Source organism: Enhydra lutris, unplaced genomic scaffold, assembly GCF_002288905.1.
Source record: "Enhydra lutris kenyoni isolate GAN:26980312 unplaced genomic scaffold, ASM228890v2 scaffoldscaffold19, whole genome shotgun sequence".
Classification (NCBI taxonomy): Eukaryota; Metazoa; Chordata; class Mammalia; order Carnivora; family Mustelidae; genus Enhydra; species Enhydra lutris.
This window is the reverse complement of record NW_019154103.1, coordinates 3,711,695-3,734,198: the sequence shown is the minus strand read 5'-3', so window position 1 is coordinate 3,734,198 and position 22,504 is coordinate 3,711,695. Positions and strand designations below refer to the sequence as shown.

General features: G+C 41.2%; 1 protein-coding gene across 6 annotated transcripts in view; it reads right to left on the bottom strand.

The window, feature by feature from the left end:
* LOC111148266 (phosphodiesterase 8B) overlaps positions 1-22,504 on the bottom strand; it is a 238,791-nt gene that overhangs the window by 113,631 nt on the left and 102,656 nt on the right. For 4 of the 6 annotated variants that reach the window (XM_022504725.1, XM_022504729.1, XM_022504728.1 and 1 more), the window contains exons 2-3: positions 19,109-19,168; positions 309-499 (exon numbers count right to left, since the gene is read on the bottom strand). In XM_022504725.1, coding sequence (XP_022360433.1) covers positions 309-499; positions 19,109-19,168 — 251 coding nt within the window. The remainder of the gene's footprint in view (positions 1-308; positions 500-19,108; positions 19,169-22,504) is intronic. The other 2 variants (XM_022504726.1, XM_022504727.1) reach the window with 2 other exon arrangements.

The window sequence follows — 22,504 nt, the reverse complement described above, 5'->3', positions numbered from 1 at the left end:
GTGTGTGTGTGTGTGTGTGTGTGTGTGTGTGTGAAACAGGAGCAATACTTAGGGGAAAAAAAACACCTTGACATTTTCAGAGTTACCCAGCTCGCACCTCTCAATTCCCTGGAACTCAAACATGGAAAAACAGAAACGGTGAGATGAGGAGGAGCTCTAGTTTTCCTCACGGAAATCTGCATAGACTGCTTAGAAACATCAACAAGCATTCTAGAAATACTGGGATGGAACTAAAGCCGTCTCTGAGGGACAGTCATTTTAAGCTATTACGTGAACGTGTAACGAGCATGTTCCGTTAGGGAAGGTACCTGCACACCGCTTCTGCGTCAAAGTTTCGCGTCTGTCTGTGATCTATTACGATAATTTCATGATGTTTATCTAGAAAGCATTCAAGGGCTGACTCTGGAGTCCGTGCAATATTGCATCTATAGCCAGCTCTGTCACAGGCCCACCAGAATCCATCACTCTGACTATCTTCCTTTGCAAAGATCAGCAAAACCTGAAATACACAGAAAAAAAGCATCTTACAAGCAATCATCATCCTTACAGATTGTTTTTGACACAAGCCTACAGTATACTGGTTAAAAATGAGGTGTCCAGAAAGGAAAGACCAGGGTTCAGATCCCAGCTCTTCCCACTGGTTCCAGTGTGTCTTTGCACAAGGTCTTTTCCTCCCTTTGGGCTATCGCGTCTCCACAGTCAGAGGTGCCACACTAGCTAGCTCGGAGACCTACGTGAGCACGGAGTGGGTGCTCAGTTGTTCGGGAGAGGGGGGCTGGTACTCATTTTTAATTTCCCAATTGGCTTTGTTGTTAAATATATTAAGCAGTGATATTAACAGGATAATTAACACAGCTGGGACTATGGCAACAAACATGTATGTGGGAACCAAACACATACACTGTTGGCCTCTCAGTACCTAGAGGCCAACTCTCTGATCTTAGCAATTAAATCCCTTTAAAGATACAGGAAAGGGAAGGATCTCAAAGGAACTTCATAAACTTTTCCTAATACCCAACCCATGCTGGAATCTGGAAAGAATGACCACACACAGAGAAGCTAATGGAGCTAAACTGAGGAAAACTGGTGTCTTCTTGCCTCAATGAGAAGTGCAGCTCCACTAGAAAGAAGGTGCCCAACTTCACCCTGGTCGCCCTCACCAGCCCCTGGGCTCCAATGCCCAATTCTCTCGCAGAAAGCCAGACACAGCCTTACCACCACCTGAACTGGTTCATTTATTTGCTTGATCATGGTCTAATTTCTCCACTGGAATGGAGCTTCAGGACCACAGGAATTGCCTATGTTTCTGATCTCCCCCACCCACCCACCCCCACTCCTGAGCTCAGCATCAAGCTGCCACTTAGTAGCTGCTGAGTAAATATCTGGTGAGGTAAAGGTTAACTACCTGTAGAGTTTCCTGCAAAACACAAAGGGTTTTACTATTACTGCAAACCAGAGGTCCAATAAATGTACTTAATTATCTCAAGAAGTGGATAAAACTGAATATTCTTCAGCGTCCACTCCTGGTTTCAAGAATTAGCAACAGAAGGGTGTTTTTTTTTGGGGGGGGGGGGGGGAGTCAAAATGCCGGAGAAGTAGCAGGCTGAGATGACATCAGGTAGCAGGAGATCAGCTAGATAGCTTATCTAACCATTGCAAACACCTACAAATCCAACGGGAAATCGAAGAGAAGAAGAGCAACAATTCCAGAAACAGAAAATCAATCACTTACTGAAAGGTAGGATCTGCAGAGAAGTGAATCCAAAGTGATGGGAAGATAGACCACGGGGGGAGGGGCCGGCAAGCGACGGAGCAACAGAGCACAAAATCAGGACTTTTAAAAGTCGGCTCCACAGAGGGACATCACTCCAGAGGCTAAACCGGGGGGAAGCCCACACGGGGTCAGCATAACCCCATGTCCCGTGGGGTCACAGAAGGACAGGGGGTGTCTGAGTGTCGCAGAGCTCGTAGGTACTAGAGTGGGGAAGCCGGCTACAGCAACAAAGCCGAGGAGTGAGCTCTCAGCTCGGGGTTACCTTTAACCGGTCACAGGCTGGGTGAGCTCGGAGCAAGGCCGGAGGCCACGGAGATGGAAGCGACTGGGCGTTTTTCTCCAAGTGCGACCGATTGAGCGCTTTCCTACAAGCGCGACCAGAGGCCAGGGAGACGGGGTCAGTTGGGCGCTTTTCTCTGATGGCACACTGAGGAGCGGGACCCCGAGCACTCGGCTCCTCCAGGCTGGAGATTGGGAGGCTGCCATCTTCATTCCCGCCCTCCGGAACTCTACGGAAAGCGCTCAGGGAACAAAAGCTCCCAAAAGCAAACACGAGCTGATTACTTAGCTCGGCCCCTGATAAGGGCAGTGCAATTCCGCCTGGGGCAAAGACACTTGAGAATCACTACAACAGGCCCCTCTGCCAGAAGATCAACAAGAAACCCAGCCAAGACCAACTTCACTCACCAAGGAGAACAGCGGAATTCCAGAAGAGGAGAAAGCAAATCTTATCTGGACAAAATGACAAGGCGGAAAAACTCACCACAAAAAAAAGAACAAGAGGCAGCACTGAAGGCTGGGGACCTAATCAATACAGACATTGCTAATATGACAGATCTAGAGTTCAGAATGACGATTCTCAAGGTTCTAGCCGGGCTCGAAAAAGGCATAGAAGACATTAGAGAAACCCTCTAGATAAAAGCCCTTTCTGGAGAAATAAAAGAATTAAAATCTAACCAAGTTGGAATCAAAAAAGCTATTAATGAGGCGCAATAAAAAATGGAGGCTCTTACTGCTAGGATAAATGAGACAGAAGAAAGAATTAGTGACATAGAAGACCAAATGACAGAGAATAAAGAAACTGAGCAAAAGAGAGACAAACAAATACTAGACCACGAGGAGAGAATTCAAGAGATAAGTGACACCATAAGACAACACAACATTAGAATAATTGGGATTCCAGAAGAAGAAGAAAGAGAGGGGAGCAGAAGGTATATTGGAGAGAATTATTGTAGAGAATTTCCCTAATATGGCAAAGGGAACAAACATCAAAATCCAGGAGATGCTAAGAACGCCCCTCAAAAATCAATAAAAATACGTCCACACCTCGTCACCTGATAGTAAAACTTACAAGTCTTAGCGACAAAGAAAATCCTGAAAGCAGCCCGGGAAAAGAAGTCGTAACATACAAGGGTAAAAACATTAGATTGGCAGCAGACCTATCCACAGAGACCTGGCAGGCCAGGAAGAACTGGCATGATATATTCAGAGTACTAAACAAGAAAAACATGCAGCCAAGAATACTATATCCAGCTAGGCTATCATTGAAACTAGAAGGAGAGATAAAAAGCTTCCAGGACAAACAAAAACTGAAAGAATTTGCAAACACCAAACCAGCTCTACAGGAAAGATTGAAAGGGGTCCTCTAAGCAAAGAGAAACCCTAAAAGTAGTAGATCAGAAAGAAACAAAGACAATATACAGTAACAGTCACCTTACAGGCAATACAATGGCACTAAATTCTTATCTCTCAATAGTTACCCTGAATGTTAATGGGCTAAATGCCCCAATCAAAAGACACAGGGTATCAGAATGGATAAAAAAACAAAACCCATCAATATACTGCCTACAAGAAACTCATTTTAGACCCGAAGACACCTCCAGATTTAAAGTGAAGGGATGGAAAATAATGTACCATGCTAATGGACATCAAAAGAAAGCTGGGGTGGCAATCTTTATATCAGATCAATTAGATTTTAAGCCAAAGACTATAATAAGAGATGAGGAAGGACACTATATCATACTCAAAGGGTCTGTCCAACAAGAAGACCTAACAATTTTAAATATCTATGCCCCTAACGTGGGAGCAGCCAACTATATAAACCAATTAATAACAAAATCAAAGAAATACATCGACAATAATACAATAATAGTAGGGGACTTTAACACTCCCCTCACTGAAATGGACAGATCATCCAAGCAAAAGATCAACAAGGAAATAAAGGTCTTAAATGACACACTGGACCAGATGGACATCACAGATATATTCAGAACATTCCATCCCAAAGCAACAGAATACACATTCTTCTCTACTGCACATGGAACATTCTCCAGAATAGATCACATTCTCGGTCCTAAATCAGGTCTCAACCGGTATCAAAAGATTGGGATCATTCCCTGCATATTTTCAGACCACAATACTCTGAAGCTAGAACTCAATCACGAGGAAATTTGAAAAGAACCCAAATACATGGAGACTAAACAGCATCCTTCTAAAGAATGAATGGGTCAACCAGGAAATTAAAGAAGAATTGAAAAATATCATGGAAATAAATGATAATGAAAACACAACGGTTCAAAATCTGTGGGACACAACAAAGGCAGTCCTGAGAGGAAAATATATAGCAGTACAAGCCTTCCTCAAGAAACAAGAAAGGTCTCAAGTACACAACCTAACCCTACACTTAAAGGAGCGGGAGAAAGAACAACAAAGAAAGCCTAAACCCAGCAGGAGAAGAGAAACTATAAAGATCAGAGCAGAAATCAATGAAATAGAAACTAAAAAAACAATAGAACAAATCAATGAAACTAGGAGCTGGTTCTTTGAAAGAATTAATAAGATTGATAAACCCCTGGCCAGTCTTATCAAAAAGAAAAGAGAAAGGACCCAAATAAATAAAATCATGAATGAAAGAGGAGAGATCACAACCAACACCAAAGAAATACAATTATAAGAACATACTATGAGCAACTCTACGCCAACAAATTCGACAATCTGGAAGAAACTGATACATTTCTAGAGACATATAAACTACCACAACTGAACCAGGAAGAAATAGAAAACCTCAACAGACCCATAACCAGTAAGGAGATTGAAACAGTCATCAAAAATCTCCAAACAAACAAAAGCCCAGGGCCAGACGGCTTCCCAGGGGAATTTTACCAAACATTTAAAGAAGAATTAATGCCTATTCTCCTGAAACTGTTCCAAAAAATAGAAGGAAAACTTCCAAACTCATTTTATGAGGCCAGCATCACCTTGATCCCAAAACCAGACAAGGATCCCATCAAAAAAGAATTACAGACCAATATCCTTGATGAACACAGATGCGAAAATTCTCACCAAAATACTGGCCAATAGGATCCAACAGTACATTAAAGGATTATTCACCACGACAAAGTGGGATTTATTCCAGGGCTGCAAGTTTGGTTCAACATCCACAAATCAATCAATGTGATTCAATACATTAATAAAAGAAAGAACAAGAACCATATGATACTCTCAGTAGATGCTGAAAAAGCATTTGACAAAGTGCAGCATCCCTTCCTGATTAAAACTCTTCACAGTGTAGGGATAGAGGGCACATACCTCAATATTATCAAAGCCATCTATGAAAAACCCACTGCAAATATCATTCTCAATGGAGAAAAACTGAAAGCTTTTCCGCTAAGGTCAGGAGCATGGCAAGGATGTCCGTTATCACCACTGCTGTTCAACATAGTACTAGAAGTCCTAGCCTCAGCAATCAGACAACAAAAAGAAATTAAAGGCATCCAAATCAGCGAAGAAGAAGTCAAACTATCACTCTTTGCAGATGATATGATACTTTATGTGGAAAACCCAAAAGGCTCCACTCCAAAACTGCTAGAATTTGTACAGGAATTCAGTAAAGTGTCAGGATATAAAGTCAATGCACAGAATCAGTTGCATTTCTTTACACTAACAACAAGACAGAAGAAAGAGAAATTAAGGAGTCAGTCCCATTTACAATTGCACCCAAAACCATAAGATACCTAGGAATAAACCTAACCAAAGAGGCTAAGAATCTATACTCACAAAACTATAAAGTACTCTTGAAAGAAATTGAGGAAGACACAAAGAAATGAAAAAATGTTCCATGCTCATGGATTGGAAGAACAAATATTGTGAAAATGTCTATTCTACCTAAAGCAATCTACATATTTAATGCAATCCCTATCAAAATCCCATCCATTTTTTTCAAAGAAATAGAACAAACAATCCTAAAATTTATATTGAACCAGAAAAGACCTCGAATAGTCAAAGGAATATTGAAAAAGAAAGCCAAAGTTGGTGGCTTCACAATTCCAGACTTCAAGCTCTATTACAAAGCTGTCATTATCAAGACAGTACGAATTCGAATACTGGCACAGAAACAGACACATAGATACATGGAACAGAATAGAGAGCCCAGAAATAGACCCTGAACTCTATGGTCAACTAATCTTCGACAAAGCAGGAAGGAATGTCCAATGGAAAAAAGACAGCCTCTTCAACAAATGGTGCTGGGAAAATTGGACAGCCACATGCAGAAAAGTGAAATTGGACTATTTCCTTATACCACACACAAAAATAGACTCAAAATGCATGAGGGACCTCAATGTGAGAAAGGAATCAAAATCCTTGAGGAGAACACAGGCACAACCTCTCTGACCTCAACCGCAGCAACTTCTTCCTAGGAACATCGCCAAAGACAACAGAAGCAAGGGCAAAAATGAACTATTGGGATTTCATCAAGATCAAAAGCTTTTGCACAGCAAAGGAAACAGTTAACAAAATCAAAAGACAACTGACAGAATGGAAGAAGATATTTGCAAACGACATATCAGATAAAGGGCTAGTATCCAAAATCTATAAAGAGCTTAGCAAACTCAACACCCAAAGAACAAATAATCCAATCAAGAAATGGGCAGAGAATATGAACAGACATTTCTGCAAAGAAGACATCCCGATGGCCAACAGACATATGAAAAAATGCTCCACGTCACTCGGCATCAGGGAAATACAAATCAAAACCACAATAAGATACCACCTCACACCAGTCAGAATGGCTAAAATTAACAAGTCAAGAAATGACAGATGCTGGCGAAGATGCGGAAAGAGGGGAACCTTCCTACACTGTTGGTGGGAATGCAAGCTGGTGCAACCACTCTGGAAAACTGTGTGGAGGTTCCTCAAAAAACTGAAAATAGAGCTACCCTATGACCCAGCAATTGCACTACTGGGTATTTACCCTAAAGATACAAACGTTGTGATCCGAAGGGGCACGTGCACCCGAATGTTTATAGCAGCAATGTCTACAATAGCCAAACTATGGAAAGAACCTAGATGTCCATCAACAGACGAATGGATAAAGAAGATGTGGTATATATACACAATGGAATACTATGCAGCCATCAAAAGAAATGAAATCTTGCCATTTGCGACGACATGGATGGAACTAGAGGGTATCATGCTTAGCATATCACATCCTTTTAATCATATGAATCTACTGAAGATAAAGACTATTGAGGGGCGCCTGGGGTGGCTCAGTCATTTAAGCATCTGCCTTCTGCTCAGGTCATGATCCCAGGGACCATGGGATTGAGCCCCATATCTGGCTCCCTGCTCAGTGGGGAGTCTGCTTCTCTCTCTCCCTCTGCCCGCTGCTCCCCCTGCCTTGTTCTCTCTCTGACAAAACCACAACACCCATTTCATACCTAAAACCTCCCCAACAGCTCAACATCAAAATCTGAATGTATCATAAATGTCATTTGCTTTACATTTGTTTAAATCATTTCCTATTTTCCCAAATGCCCATGTTTCCAGGAGAGTGTTTTTCAACAGGATTTTGCCATTTTCTTCTCAGCACATGGCTTGAAATCACAACCGTAATAACGCGTAAGGCAGCCATACTTACTAAGAGCCCACCCTCGTCTACCACTCCTCAGTCCAGAGTGCTTCTAACAGTTTGTGACCACAGAGCTAACTTCTAGGAAGAAATGGGAGTGGCTCTTCCAAGAGAATTGAAGGGCATCGCCTTAGAGATTTGATAATGAAGAGAAAGCCTTCAAATCAAACTATTAATAAGAGAGCTACAATGAAAAAGTCAGGTAGAATCAATTGGTTTGTGTGTAAAGTTGACAGCCCTCTACTTGGGGGTAGCTATGGTAGTAACAAGAAAAACTCCAGGGGCGCCTGGGTGGCTCAGTGGGTTAAGCCTCTGCCTTCGGCTCAGGTCATTATCTCAGGGTCTTGGGATCAAGCCCTACATCAGGCTCCCTGCTCAGCAGAGAGCCTGCTTCCCCCTCTCTTTCTGCCTGCCTCTCTGCCTACTTGTGATCTCTGTCTGTCAAATAAATAAATAAAATCTTAAAAAAAAAAAAAAAAAGAAAAGAAAAAGAAAAACTCCATATACGGAACCTCAAAGTCAACAAAGGGGAGACAGTATCTTCTCTGTCATGTCTGACTAAAATGAGGGATTGCTAAATAAGAATCTCACCACTTCATGTTTCCTGGATACCATCTGGTCACAATAACGGATAATACAGTAAGAACACAACTGTACTCCCATGTTGAACATTGCTACAGATTAATCTCATATACCTTATGTATCCTCAAAATAGAGTATACCACTCTGGGAAAAATAATGTCGTTATTGAACAAACATTTCCCCAGCACCTGCTATGTTCCAGGCACTGTTTTTAATTGCTTTGAGTACACTGATGGACAGAATAAAGACCTCTTGCTCTGCACAGGTGGAGGGAACAAACCACACAAAATAAGCAAGCCAATGACACAACATGCTAAAAGTGTTACGTGCTATCTACAAACAGGAGGAAGGGGTAGGCAGGAGTCAGAGTGGGTATTGGTAGCAGCATTAAGTAGAGTAGACCTGGGTGGCTCAGTGGGTTAAGCCTTTGCCTTTGGCTCAGGTCATGATCTCAGGGTCCTGGGATCGAGCCCAGCATTGGGCTCTCTGCTCAGCAGGGAGCCTGCTTCCTCCTCTCCCTCTGCCTGCCTCTCTGCCTACTTGTGATCTCTGTCAAGTAAATAAATTAAATCTTTACCAAAAAAAAAAAAAAAAAAGGCAGAGTAGGCCTCACTAACAAACCAACAGATGCACAAATGCCTGAAGGAACAAAAAGGAAGCCTAGTCACTCTCTGAAGCAAGTATTTGTAGCAGATGGAATGGTTCTATTGGTCCCTACAGTGGGACGTGCGCCCGACATGTTCAAGGAACTCTAAGGAAGCCAGTGTGACAGGGGAGAGGGGGAGAGGGAAAGTCTAGTTCACAGCAGAGGGTTACATCAAGGTAAGGCCATGTCAGGAACTTAAATTTAGATTTCACATGAAAAGTCACAACTGACTCAAAGGGAGAAACTGTGTTCTTCAGGTCTTGTTATTTCTCTACCATTCTAATGCTTTGACAGCTAGAGCCTTGCTGACCCTGCGGAGACTGGGCCTCTGAGGGTTGGCCAATCTGTAGAGGCAGCAGAAGACTTGCCTAGGAAAGCATCCTTTGAAAGCAAACCAATCCAAAGCCCATACTCTTACCACATCTTTTAACATGCTTTAATGCATGGAACCACTCTCCACCTGCCCTCATCACTCCAGGACCAAGTACCCAACAACTAGAGACAATGGCTACATCCCAGATTCCCCTGAAATGATTCATGCTAGCCAAACCTGCTTACCCTCCCCCTTATCCATTCCTTCCCACACAAGCCACAGGGGAGGTTCTTGGCCATATCTTCCCCCTGTTCTCTCCGCCTCCTGGCCAACCCTGGTGCTCTGTGTGTGGTCCTTCACGGCAAGGCGTGGCAGACTGTTAAGAACTATTTAATCACAGTACTTTCCTGATCTGTTGGCCTCACTGTACCTGATTAATAAAATCTACATTTTAGAACAGGACTATATTATAAAAGCACTCATAAGAATTTCTTAGGGTAGTATTTAAAATTCTTCTCATTTAAGGGTGATGTATGGAACTTTTCAACCACTGCACTGTCCACTAAAGATGAATCTAACACTGCAATTAATAATGAATTAAAGTTTAAAAAATTTTTTTTTAGATTTTATTTTTTATTTATTTTTAAAATTTTATTTAATTTTACTTATTTTTATTTTTATTTTATTTATATTTATTTACTTATATATTTATTTATGCTTATTTTATTTATTTGAGAGAGAGAATGAGAGAGAGTATGAAAGGGGAGAGGGTCAGAGGGAGAAGCAGAATCCCCACTGAGCAGGGAGCCTGATGTAGGACTCGATCCCAGGACTGCAGGATCATGACCTGAGCTGAAGGCAGTCCCTTAACCAACTGAGCCACCCAGGCACACTAAAGTAAAAATTTTTTAAATAATATTCTTCCTATTTATAAAAATAAATAAATCAATAAATGAATGAATAAACAAACCTAGTTTTCTTTTTTTTTTTTTTAAAGACTTCATTTATTTGACAGAGAGATCACAAGTAGGCAGAGAAGCAGGCAAAGGGAGAGGAGGAAGCAGGCTCTCCGCTGAGCAGAGAACCTGATGCGGGGCTCGATCCCAGGACCCTGGGATCATGACCTGAGCCGAAGACAGAGGCTTTAACCCACTGAGCCACCCAGGCGCCCCAAACCTAGTTTTCTTTTTTTTTTTTTTTTTTTTTTAAGATTTTTATTTGACAGACAGAGATCACAAGTAGGCAGAGAGGCAGGCAGACAGACAGAGAGAGGGAAGCAGACTCCCTGCCGAGCAGAGAGCCTGATGCTGGACTCGATCCCAGGACCCCGAGATCATGACCTGAGCCGAAGGCAGCGGCTCAACCCACTGAGCCACCCAGGCGCCCCCCAACCTAGTTTTCAATATTTCCACTCCTACATGGAAAATCTACAGGAATAAAAATATATACATTTTAGAGTAAAGTACTATAGTAATTACCTTTTTTGAATGTAATCAGGCTTGGCCTCTCTGTCTCTATTTCCCGGCACAGCTAAGTTAATGACACTCTGTTTACAGAAATTTGGAATTTGAACAAAAGAGACACAAAGGCTGGGAATTGAGACCTGTAGCTCAGTAATAGTAGAGACAATAAAAAGCCTTCAACTCCTGCTGTCAACATACTCAGAGATGGCTCACTACCACAGCTTCTCAAGTCCTCCTTGAAATCTACAAAGACAAAAACTACATGAATATGCTTAATTCATTTATTTACTTGGTTGTCGAAGGCAGCTCTTACTTGTAACCAAAGAACAAAACCAAGAAGACCTTAAGCACTACAGTCCCTTTCTGTATTTAACTTTGTATTCATCAGTACTTAGTCTGTCGGAGGTGGCCATTTTAAAATATTTACTGGCCATTCACTGAGGCAAATCCAAGAGTATATATTGATGATCTATCAGATAAAAACTGGGGGTAAAAAGCTGATAGGGATGGACAGTCTAATTTCCGCTCCTAGGAAGCAAGCAGTGAGACAGTCAGGTAAAGATAAACACAATAAATGCACTACGAGTAGTGACCACACAAGGGTATGGACATGACGCTAAAATAAGAATCTAGGTACAGAAGGAAACAATTTTGTTTTATCAGTATAACTGCACTGCCATAAACACATCGAAAGAGCAGAAAATCTGATCTGGAGACAATGAGCCTGGGACAATGAGGCCACACCTTCCTTCTAGGACAGACCTAGGTCTGCGTCCTGTCCAGAATCAAAACACAAGTATAGGCAATCCTTGCATCACGTAGTAGGGTCAGACACTAAAAACCACCACAAACAGGTAATCTTAAACAATGGTAAAAATGACTGCCCTAGGACCTTAGAAATTTTTTTCCAAACATGAAAACTTTGTGTCAGTTATAACTGTGTGAAATAAAGTAAAACGTTTTTTTCAGGATGCTGTAAATTAAAACATTTTCTTTTTAAAAAGAACTCAGTGTAGTTTCAACAGTGTGTGCCTTCTCCAAATCGGATAAATTGAGGATGCAGTGTGTAAGCCTCTCTTCTATGCCGTGGTGTATTATAAAGCCCTAAACCTGGGTCAGCTCCAGGGTCTTATCCAATATTTTGTCCTCCCCACTTTCCATGCCATGAAATATCCCCCTTGAGTTCAATTAACATACAGTTTTACTTTCTCTGTGACATCTCACTCTTTTCACCACAACCACCTTCCTCACAGATGCCGCTCATCACTGCAAGCTGACCTCGCTGTGGCCGCAGATCTAGAACACCTCCATGCGACAGTGTCAACATCCCCACGGTCAGCCCACCCTCCTCAAACCTCATTTACAGTCAACTTCAACTTCCCTCTGGCATTATGAATGTGCATTTCTTTGATGCACTTTCATCTCTGTTGGCCACTTTCTTCTTTTGATGCTCTATCTGCGTACAATGCCATGTGGGACACCGGATGGCAACAGCTATTCACTTGGTTTCTGTGCTTGAGTGGAAGAACAGGTAGGCAAGTACCAATCACGAAGACTTTAAGAAAGGGAATGTGATTGGTGACTGATGGGGCTACACATCTGTCAATACCACAGTGGTGTGTGGACTCCCGTGTTAGCAACTGAATACGTATTTACTGCAATTGCTCAATGAGAACACCAATGTAATTGCAATCTAAAACATGCTGTGGGGATCTGGTAGGATTTCTCTTAACTCTGAAATCTGCACATATTAAAACTGTACAAAGCTAGGGCTACCTCTACTGCTTTTCAAATGTAACTACCAAGACTCCGAACTCCACGCAAGTCCTCTCTCTTCCTGCAGAGAGAGGACTGCCTACACCTCGTTAGAGCCACGGTGTTTTACTCATCTCTCCATTCTAACTAGAATGAGGAAGTAAGGGCTGACCCTGGGCAGGGCTAAGAGAATCAAGTGCAGAGAGATAACACACACCACAGGTCAGTAGGGTGGGGGTATACCAGGGGCAATGACAAGAACAAAGGCTAGGACTCTCTGGACTCCTCTGGGGGTGACCCATCACCCACCCATCCAGCAGCAGAGCCAGACTCCCATCTCCCAAGTCCTCCTTCTGTGAGCTTGCCATGGCTCCCGTGGCTGTTCCCCTGCTTTGCTGGAAATCCAGCAAATACAACCAATTCCTTTGATAAGTTTCATCAACCAATGCTGACAAGCACCTTTGAGGAGAGCAATCCTCAGTCTTGGCGAGTCAAATTAGAATGTAAGTTCTCTGGTGAAGGCTAAAGTATGAAAAACATGAAGTAATACAACTTCTCCTCAGCCGGAAGAACATAAACATTCCTTATCACTATTCTTTATCAGTAAGAATGCCTCTACACATCTCTGCATGCATTCCCAACATCTACTATTATGCATCGATTTTCAAAATACTTGGTTTGGCATTAAGCAAATCTTGCTAACAAGCAGCTCCTGGAATAGATTACATGGATAGATTATTTTAGTTGTATCCATACCCTACACCATTGTCAGTCTGGGGGAGGGGGAGGATTCGGTAGGAACAAATGGTATGAAAGCTTTTCTTAAATGGCCCTAGAAAAGTGATGCTAGTTACAGGTACAGTTTGACGAGAATTTAAGGCCCAGCCATTATGTTAAAAGTACTTTAAACACAGATCTTATTCAATAACCCTTTAACAATTCTTAGAGGTGTGAATTACCACCAATTTGTAAATCTGGAAACAAAGGGTTAGAATGGATAAGAGAATGGCCTACAGCCCCACAACTATCAATATTTGAACTGAGGTCAGCCTGACTCCACAGCCTGTGTAATCTTGTTAGTTTATTTTTTGTTTTTACTCCCTAAAATATGGGGCCAAAATTCCTACCAACTCTGTAATTTCATGGAACTGGCTGGGCTAGGCAGAAGCTAGGACTTGGCAGCACAGTTAAGGACAGACAGGATGGGATATGTAAGGATAGCTCCCCATGAGGCCACATGAGCTCCAGTATTTAACAGTTCCAGACAATCTGTATCCGTATCATATGGAAGAAAAAAATTTTAAAAGCTAAGTACTGCCTTGGTAGGAAAAGCTTAGGCCACAGCTCTGAGTATCACTTGCAAATCCAGTTGAAAAGCCCAGCTGGAGTGGGAGGAGAGGGGAGGACAGCGCTCTAGGCAGAAACACGTCAATTCTACACACTCAACAAGTAAAAACCTTCGAGGCATTGATGAAGAAAAGGCCATATCATTTTGAAATGTTGATATTAATCTTTTGCCTCATAACATTTCCCCTACTTTTAATTTTCTTGCCAACACTGGAAAATAGGGCTTTTACTGTGAGTCACAGCCACTCCCCCAGGAGAGAGGTCCTCTATGACACCATGCAGTACTTTTCTCCAACATCCTCCCACCCCCCCATTCTACTTCTCACACTGCTCCTGCCAGCTCACTGAGGGCGGGCAGAGCCCCATGTTCCATGTCCTGACATGGGCGGAAGTTTCCCTGAGTGAACTTAGAGATGAACCCTCAAAAGCAACCCTATCCTCAAGTGTTCTTATCAACAAGCACCTTGCAAGCCCTGAGCACTCTGGTGGATGTAGCTCATTAACATTTTCAGCATGCCACTGCACCCACGAAGGGCATTTTTTCCAGGTCAGGGGGAAAACAAAACACAAATACAAAGGCTCTAGGACATAGTAGGATTTTTGTAAGAACAGTTACAGTATTAGTAAGCACAAAAACACTTAAATTGGTGTCACGGTCCCTTAAGTTGGAGCGTTACAAATAATAGAAGTGACTGAGCAGAACTCTGGCTGGTCAGAGAGCCCTGTGCAGTCTCTCTTCCTTTCTAGCACCTATTACTGCAGCCTTGAACACACAGGTGCTCTGTCCATTGTTTCTGGATGGACCAATGAAACCACGTTTCAATATGACCAAGGAGTAATGGCATCATCTGGGGCCAAACTCATGTGATAGGAATCAGGCAGGGTACATAGTAGCACTAGAAACATTCCAGCTCTTGCACTGGGTGATGATCTCACCGTGTCTGTTATCTCCTAGCTTACGCATACAAACTAAAAATAAATACAAAATTATAGACAACTGTTTTTTCAGTAATGGAGTAGAGCTCTCAGTGGGAATTTAAATCCTACCAAAGACTAGATCACAATTGATAGGACTGAATACAGTATCTCTGTCACAAAATTTGACTGGCAAGTATGCATATTAAAAAATTACTGAAGGTTGGCCACCAAAAAAAGAAAGAAAGAAACACAACCTATTTTTAAAACCAAAAATTCTGAAAATTGCCAATTTGACAGAAAGCAGAAATATAAAGATTTCTGGTTAAGAAGATAGAAAATGTAAAACTAATTGTATCATTAATCACACTCGATGTAAACAGAATGAATTAACTCATTAGAAGCAAAAAAATCAGAATAGATTAGGGAAAAATAAAAGCTATGTGCTGCTTACAGTATGCATATTTAATATAAAGTTATAAAGAAAAACTGAAAATGAACAGCAAAAACATATCAGAAGAAAGTTAACCAAGAAAAGCTCGTGTAGCAACATTACCAACAGATTAAACGATGTGAGGCAAAAGTTCAAAAAGACATCTCATAATAAAAGTGATGGTCACCAGGAATATATAATAATGAAGGACACATAGTAACACCAGAGTCAAACATCATCAAGTATTAGCTGATACTGACAACACCATCATTGTCATAGAAAACTGAAAAAAATTGGTCAAAAATAAGATATAGTTTGAACAGCATAATTAGTAAGGTTGAATTAATTCATGTATATAGAATCTCCTATTCAAATAGAGATATATCTATAAAAGCTTTTTTGTTGTTTATTAATTTCAAAATTGGTTCCATTATTGCCCAAACAAGTTGCAATAAAGAAACAGTAACAGGGGCGCCTGGGTGACTCAGTGGGTTAAGCCTCTGCCTTTGGCTCAGGTCATGATCTCAGGGTCCTGGGATCGAGCCCCACATCGGGCTCTCTGCTCCACGGAGAGCCTGTTTCCTCCTCTCTCTCTCTGCCTGCCTCTCTGTCTACTTGTGATCTCTATCTGTCAAATAAATAAATAAAATCTTAAAAAAAAAAAAAAGAAACAGTAACAAAGGTATCAAATTGAATGGAGGATGATACAGTCTTTTCAACAAGTGAAGCTAGAACAAGTAGGCCTCAATAGGAAGATAAAAAATGAGATTTCATGTCCTTTTCATTCCATACAGCAAAATGAACTTGAGGTTGATTATAGATCTAAAATTAATTGTTAAACAGTAGTTTCTAGGGAAAAAAAAAAAGAAATTATCTTCAACCTGGGAATAATGGTTCTGAGAATACAACAAGGAAGAATCTTCAGAAATGATTAATTAGGTCACATCAAAATTAAATTTTGCTCAAAACCAAAGTTAAGAAAATTTACAGAAGAACCAGATTGGAAGAAAATACTCCCAAAATCTGACAAAGGACTTGGGATAAGAGTATATGAAGAATTACAATTTGGTAATGTTTTAAAAGTCAATCCAATTAAAAATAAAAAGATTTAACCAAACATTCACAAAAGATAAAAGAATGGCAGTAAGTCAATAAAGTGCTCAACATTATTAATCATGGAGGAATGCAAATTTAATTCACCATAAGATAAACAGCTAAAATTAAAAGACTGAAACACCAATTATTACCAAGGATTTGGAGTAACCACAACTCATATTGCTTATAGGAGTACATAACATTAACAACACATTTTGAGAGGACATATAGAAATCTCTTAAAAAACTACATACATCATTGTTTTGGGGTTTCTAGCAAAACAACCAGACAAGTAAAATGAAATAAAAAGGTATTCAAATTGGAAAGGAAGAATTAATGGCATGACCTTGTAGATAGTTCTAAAGAATCCACAAAGAAGTCTGAGAGCTAATACAAGAGCCTGATCAGCAAGGTTCCAAGATACAAGATAAATAAAAATAAATTGTATTTCTATATACTACAATGAATAACCCAATAATAAATTAAGGAAATAATTCCATTAGCCACAGAATCAAAAAGAATAAAATATTTTAGGAAAAATAACCAAACATCCAAAACATACAATAAATACTATAAAACATTATTGAAAGAAGAAAATTGAAAGAAAGGTAAAAATCTCCGGATTAACAAATCGGGAGACCAAAATGTGAACACAGTAATACTTGCAAAATCAATTTATAGACTTACTGCAGTCACTTAGGGGATTCACACTTTGCAGCACAGCAATCAGGATAGTGTCATACTGAATAGGACAGACATATTTACACCAACGGAAGAGAACTGAAAATCTAGAGATAAACCTTAACAATTATGGCCAGTTGACTTTTGAGAAATATGCCAAGACAATTCAATGGGGGAAAGAATATGGGGAAACAAATGGTGCTACGACAGCTCAACATCCACGTGTAAAACAATGAAGCCCTATCTCACACCATATACAAACATTAACTCAAACTGGACCACAGAGCTAAATGTAGGAGCTAAAAGTCCTCGAAGAAAACAGAGGAGTGTATCTTTGTGACCTTACATTAGGGAACAGACTCTTACATAGGACAGCAAATGACGGTGAAAAAAGAAAAATTTCCTAAGGATGCCTGTAGCCTGATGCCTTTCAAATAAAGCTTAAAAATACCCCAAAGCAAAGCAGTTATTATGAATGGACACATACATATGTAGAGTAAATATACAAACACCCAGCATAATAAATTTCCAAGTAGTGGTTACTTCTAGGGATGAGAGGATTTCGGGGTGGTGGGGGGGGACAGAAGGATAATTAAGAGTAATTTTTGTTTCTTTAAAAAAAAAAAACTTCAAACAGAAAAAATATACTGCTAATATTTGATCAAAGTGGTATGGCGCTACCCATGTACCTTTATGAATATTTGAAATACTTTATGATTAGACAAATTACATTTTCTAAAGGAATGAGACAGCCTTATCATGATCATTAATTTCCAGTGCAGCACAGGGCAAAAATTAAAGTAAATTAAACTAATTGATCTAAAACTCCACGAATCTCAAGAAATATTCAGGAAATTGCTTTGGGAATAAACACTATTATTAGATCCTTTGTCATTGCTTTTATTCAAAATGGAGAACAAAGTACATGCTCCCGGAATGATCACTGGAATTTTCCACTTGTTTGTATTCTATACAAATAGTTGGGGCTTATGTTTATTTTAGTAAATTCTTTTTTCTCTCTTTACGCCTAAATTTGTTTTCATCAAATTTTCCCAAGCTTAAATTTCTTCCTTTTGTTTTTTTCCTTTCCCTAGATTTGTATTTCCTTTCCTAAGCAACAATAAAACATTTTCTTTTCCATTTGCTCATAAACCAAACAGTACATTTCCTTGTTTGGTTTTTCACTTTCAACTACATGTTTGGTTTGCTTACTTTTTTTTTTTTTTTTTGGCATATTCACTTTTCCAAGTACAAGACATGCTTCCAGGTGTTAAGAAGCTACTTTTTTTTTTTTTTTTTAATAGGGAAAAGTCTCATTTCTTTAGGTCCATCAGGAAGATGTGAAAGCAGATGGGGATTCAACAATAAGCACTTTCTACTTAAAAGGGTACAAACCCCTCCATGCATGTTTCTCTCAAGGGGCCACGGGATGCTGAAGGCTGTAGGGAGGACAGGTGTCAAGTTGCTGCCATTATTACCATGGGGCGAGGGCCAGAGGCACCCGGCCTTCTCTTCCTAGAGCCAGCTCCCTCCGTGTTACAGAGTCTAGACCACTGCCTGGTTCAAGTCACGGAGGACAAGGAAGGGGAGCCTCTTGTCATCTTTTCAACCCAGCCAACAATGGTTGTCATTTACTGGGATGGTCTACTGCCAAGTAGTCTTCTGGCCACTCAATACAACTTCACTGAACTCATTCCCCATGAGAGAGGGGAATTAGCTCTACTTCATGGACAGGGCACTGGGTCAAGAGATCGAGCAATATAACCAAGATCACACAGCTTTGCTACCTGGCTGGAAGAGCCAAGATTCATGTCCAACTGCAGCTCGTGGCAAATGCCTGGCCATCTGCCACACACGCCTTCTTTCCCTTTCCAGCTGCCGCAGGGTGTGGAACAGACTGGTTTTTTGGTGGAACAGTTGCTCTCCCTCCCAAGCCACCACGGGCCCTACCAACTCTATTTACGCTCACGACAGGATGATGTCCAAGTCCTCGAGGAAATGACTGGGTTCATCAAGTATGGCATTAATAGCAACAAGCATTTACGCAGAGGCATATGTATGCAGTATTTATGTACACATAGGTGTGTCTGCAGGGGCGAGGCTGGCTACCTGCTGTGGGATTGAAAGAGCCCTTCTGAGGGTGCTCCTATAACCGCATGCTCCAAACACAGAGTCCCACGAGTAACAGAGGCCTACCTGAATTGGATCCTGCGTCAGTCTCATGGGCCCAATGCGCACCTCCGCAGAAGAGACCTGCTAAATAAGCAACAGCACGTTAGGTGTGTCAAGTCCGACTCCAAGCACTGGCAAGTTCTTCCTTAGAATATTACAGGATACTCCTTTGTAGACACTGCAGACAAGGATCCCACTTACTAACACGGAGACAGTTTATAAAACATACACAGTATAATCCTGGTTTTGTTTAAGAATACCTACATTTATAGCCATTGAAAATGTCCCGGAGGATACCCTCAAACGCCAAGGAGTGGATTTCAGGTTGTTTTTACTCTAAGTACGTGGATCTTTATAATAAGCAAGTACTGCTTTACCAGAGAAAACTGACGATTACTTTCCGCACACCTACTATGTGCTCAGCACCAAGCAAGACAGTTCTTACTCTAAAATCTCGAGGAAGCTTTGCACAGTGGCAGTATCGTAGCCAATGAGGTTTATCCGAGGCGCGATTATTGCTAATTAAAATCTCGAGGAGATGTTTTTCTCAAATGTGAAAGCTATAACATTTGAAGAGCTGTTCCTCTACTTACTTCTTAGTTTTCTTATGTCCAGGCTCTCATACAAGGCAGACAGATTATTCTTACCCATGTTTACCATGAATAAACTCATTGGAATTGCCCTTCCTTGGGGGAAGCCCATCCCATGACCGCAAGAGGCAAACGGTGCCCCACGACTCAGTCCAGGAAGGAGCTTAGGTGTTGAGCGGCCAACACCATCTAACTGCCTTCTGCTCCAAGCATAGAGCCAGTCTTTTTAGTAACTTTGCTTGGATTTCTCCAAGTGACTCTTTCTAGGTAACTGTATTAAGGGTCTTGACCTCACCTCCACAGACCCAATTTTGTTTTCATCCAAGAGGAAGCCATCATTTTGCCATGGCTTGGAAGCTCGTCCTGCATTCTACAGACTGGTTGGGCCCCTGTCAGTCAGAGGGAACACCTTCAGCAAGCATACAAGGTCACAGGACTGCAGGTAACTCAGGGAATCAAGGGCCAGAGGATGCTTTTGTCAGTTAACAACAGCAGAACTTTCTTTGAATTCTAATTCTGAAAACTAAGAATTTCCCTTTCTCCTTGCTTCCCTTTTCTCCATGCTTAATTCCTGGTGGGCGTGGTGTGAATCTTCTCCAAAACAGGACTGAATTGCTGATATTCCAGGATCCCTCAACCCCGGCTGCTCTGTGTGAAGCAATCATGCCGGGGGCTTGGGCCTCTCACCAACCCCGCCAGCAAACAGCTCAAAGCCACACAACAGTACCCTGCAAAGTGTTACTGCTGATACCAGCACCCAGCATATACACACAGGCCAAAGAATGACTCCACTGAAAAACCAGGGATATGAGGCCTCCTGGGTCACTGGGACTCAGCATCTAGCACCAGAGCTCCACTCGGACACAGTGTTTATTTCTGAAACAGACATGGTCCTTCAAAGGCAATTTAACTGCCAGGATTTTACTAAAAACTTAATAATTAAGAAGTAAAACCAATTTGATATAGGAAGATCAAGTCGACTGATTATCTAGGGTAGACTTTCACTGTCCTTGTGATCTCTCTTGGGTTCATGGCACCCACACACCTAAGTTCCCCTACAACAAGGCTACAGGTTTTCTCCAGCAAAACTGGCTCCCAAAGGGGTCACCCAGGGGCAGGAAAAAGCAGGAAAAAAAAAAAAATCAATGAAATATGTAATACAAAGTTTAAAAGGAGTAAAATAAAAAGTGACTCACTTTGGAAGGCTAAGGGACAGGGAAGGATCCCTATTAGAAGGGCACAGACTGCCCAAAAAACAGTTCACTCTTAACCAACACATTTCTATCCAAGTTTGTAAATAACCAAGATGTGTACCAAGTACTTAGAGAAGTACTGTGTGTGTGTGTGTGTGTGTGTGTGTGTGAGAGAGAGAGAGAGAGAGAGAGAGACTGACAGCTCACAATACGTTCCTGATGAAATCTCTCTAGAACAGACCCTATGAAATAGTGTAATGACTATTGACACACAAATGGCTGGATTCTCTTAAAATAATTTTCATTATTGTCTCCTACTCATTAAGGCCCAGAGGATCTTCTTATATTTTAGCTGTAACTGAATTTAGACAGGGCACAGGTCAAGTCACTTTTTACATAGGTCTCTTGGGATAAAAGCCCTGAAAAGCAGCATTTATGGGTCTTTATTATCAACATTAAAAAGGAAGTCAATTCTATTTTCCCTTTATGTAAGGAAATAATAACTAATTTGTAGTAATTAAGAAGTAAAGTCCTTATGTTGTTGACAACACTGTTAAAGCTCTTCAACTATCATCATTTTTTGTTATGCATTTTATGTCTTTAGAAAAGATGATTTTGTTGGAACTAATCGAGTGAGTTCTGTATGTTAGCTTCCTAGGGACTGAAGTTTTGAAAGAGGAGGAAGAAGAGCTCTGACGGGAGGAGAAATACCTTCTGAATCACTTCTGATCACAATTCAGAAGAAGGGGGAAGGAAAAAACCCCTGAAGTTTATTATCTCATTGGTATGTGGTAAAATTTTTCGTGTAATTTTCTTTTAATTTTGGGATGTAAATTTAACTTTTTAATTTTGCACTAATGAGGGAACAGACCCAGAGTTGAGAAGATGGTGAAAAAGTCCTATCATGGGTTAGATACTGTAGTAGGAGCTTAACATGTATTTTCTCACTTAATTCAAGATCCATTTCATTATTTGAGCTCTGATTTAGAATAGGCTCAGTTATACTGTGGTATCAAAGAGACCCCAAATCTCAGTGGCCTAATAACATAAAGACTTTTTTTATTCATACGAAATTCACTATGGCTCCAAGTAGAAGTCCAGGCCAAGACAAGGTCAAGGGGAAAGTCACAGGAGACTCAGGCATGGATTCTTAAAACCTCTGCCTGAAAGTTACACACAGTACTTTCCCTAAGCCCATTGGCTGGAGCTAGTCACGTGGCCTCACTTCACTGCAAGGAGGAGGGAAATCTAAGGAAGCCACGGGTGGTAGTTACATAGGCCTTTTTAAACTTTGCCAGGAGGACATGTGACAATCCTGTGAACACTCCTCCAGCCTCCTGCTCTCTCCCAGGGGCTGTGCTTGGCGCTTTCACAGGAGTGACCTTAGCAGGAGAGAGGCAATGGCCACTGAGTGCCAGTGTGGAATTTTCAAAATGACACCTGACCTAGAACACACCCTTTTCCTGCTCAACAGCAAAGACCCTCCAACTGTCTTCCACAACCTTAAGAGTCGGCTGTCTGCAGCCAGCCTTTGAACCTCTGCCTGATCTAGTTCAGCAGGAAGCTGCCACTGGAGGCAGAGCTCAGGACACCCCACTACAAGTTTGCTTGACCTTCTCCAAGCACCCTGCCTCTCC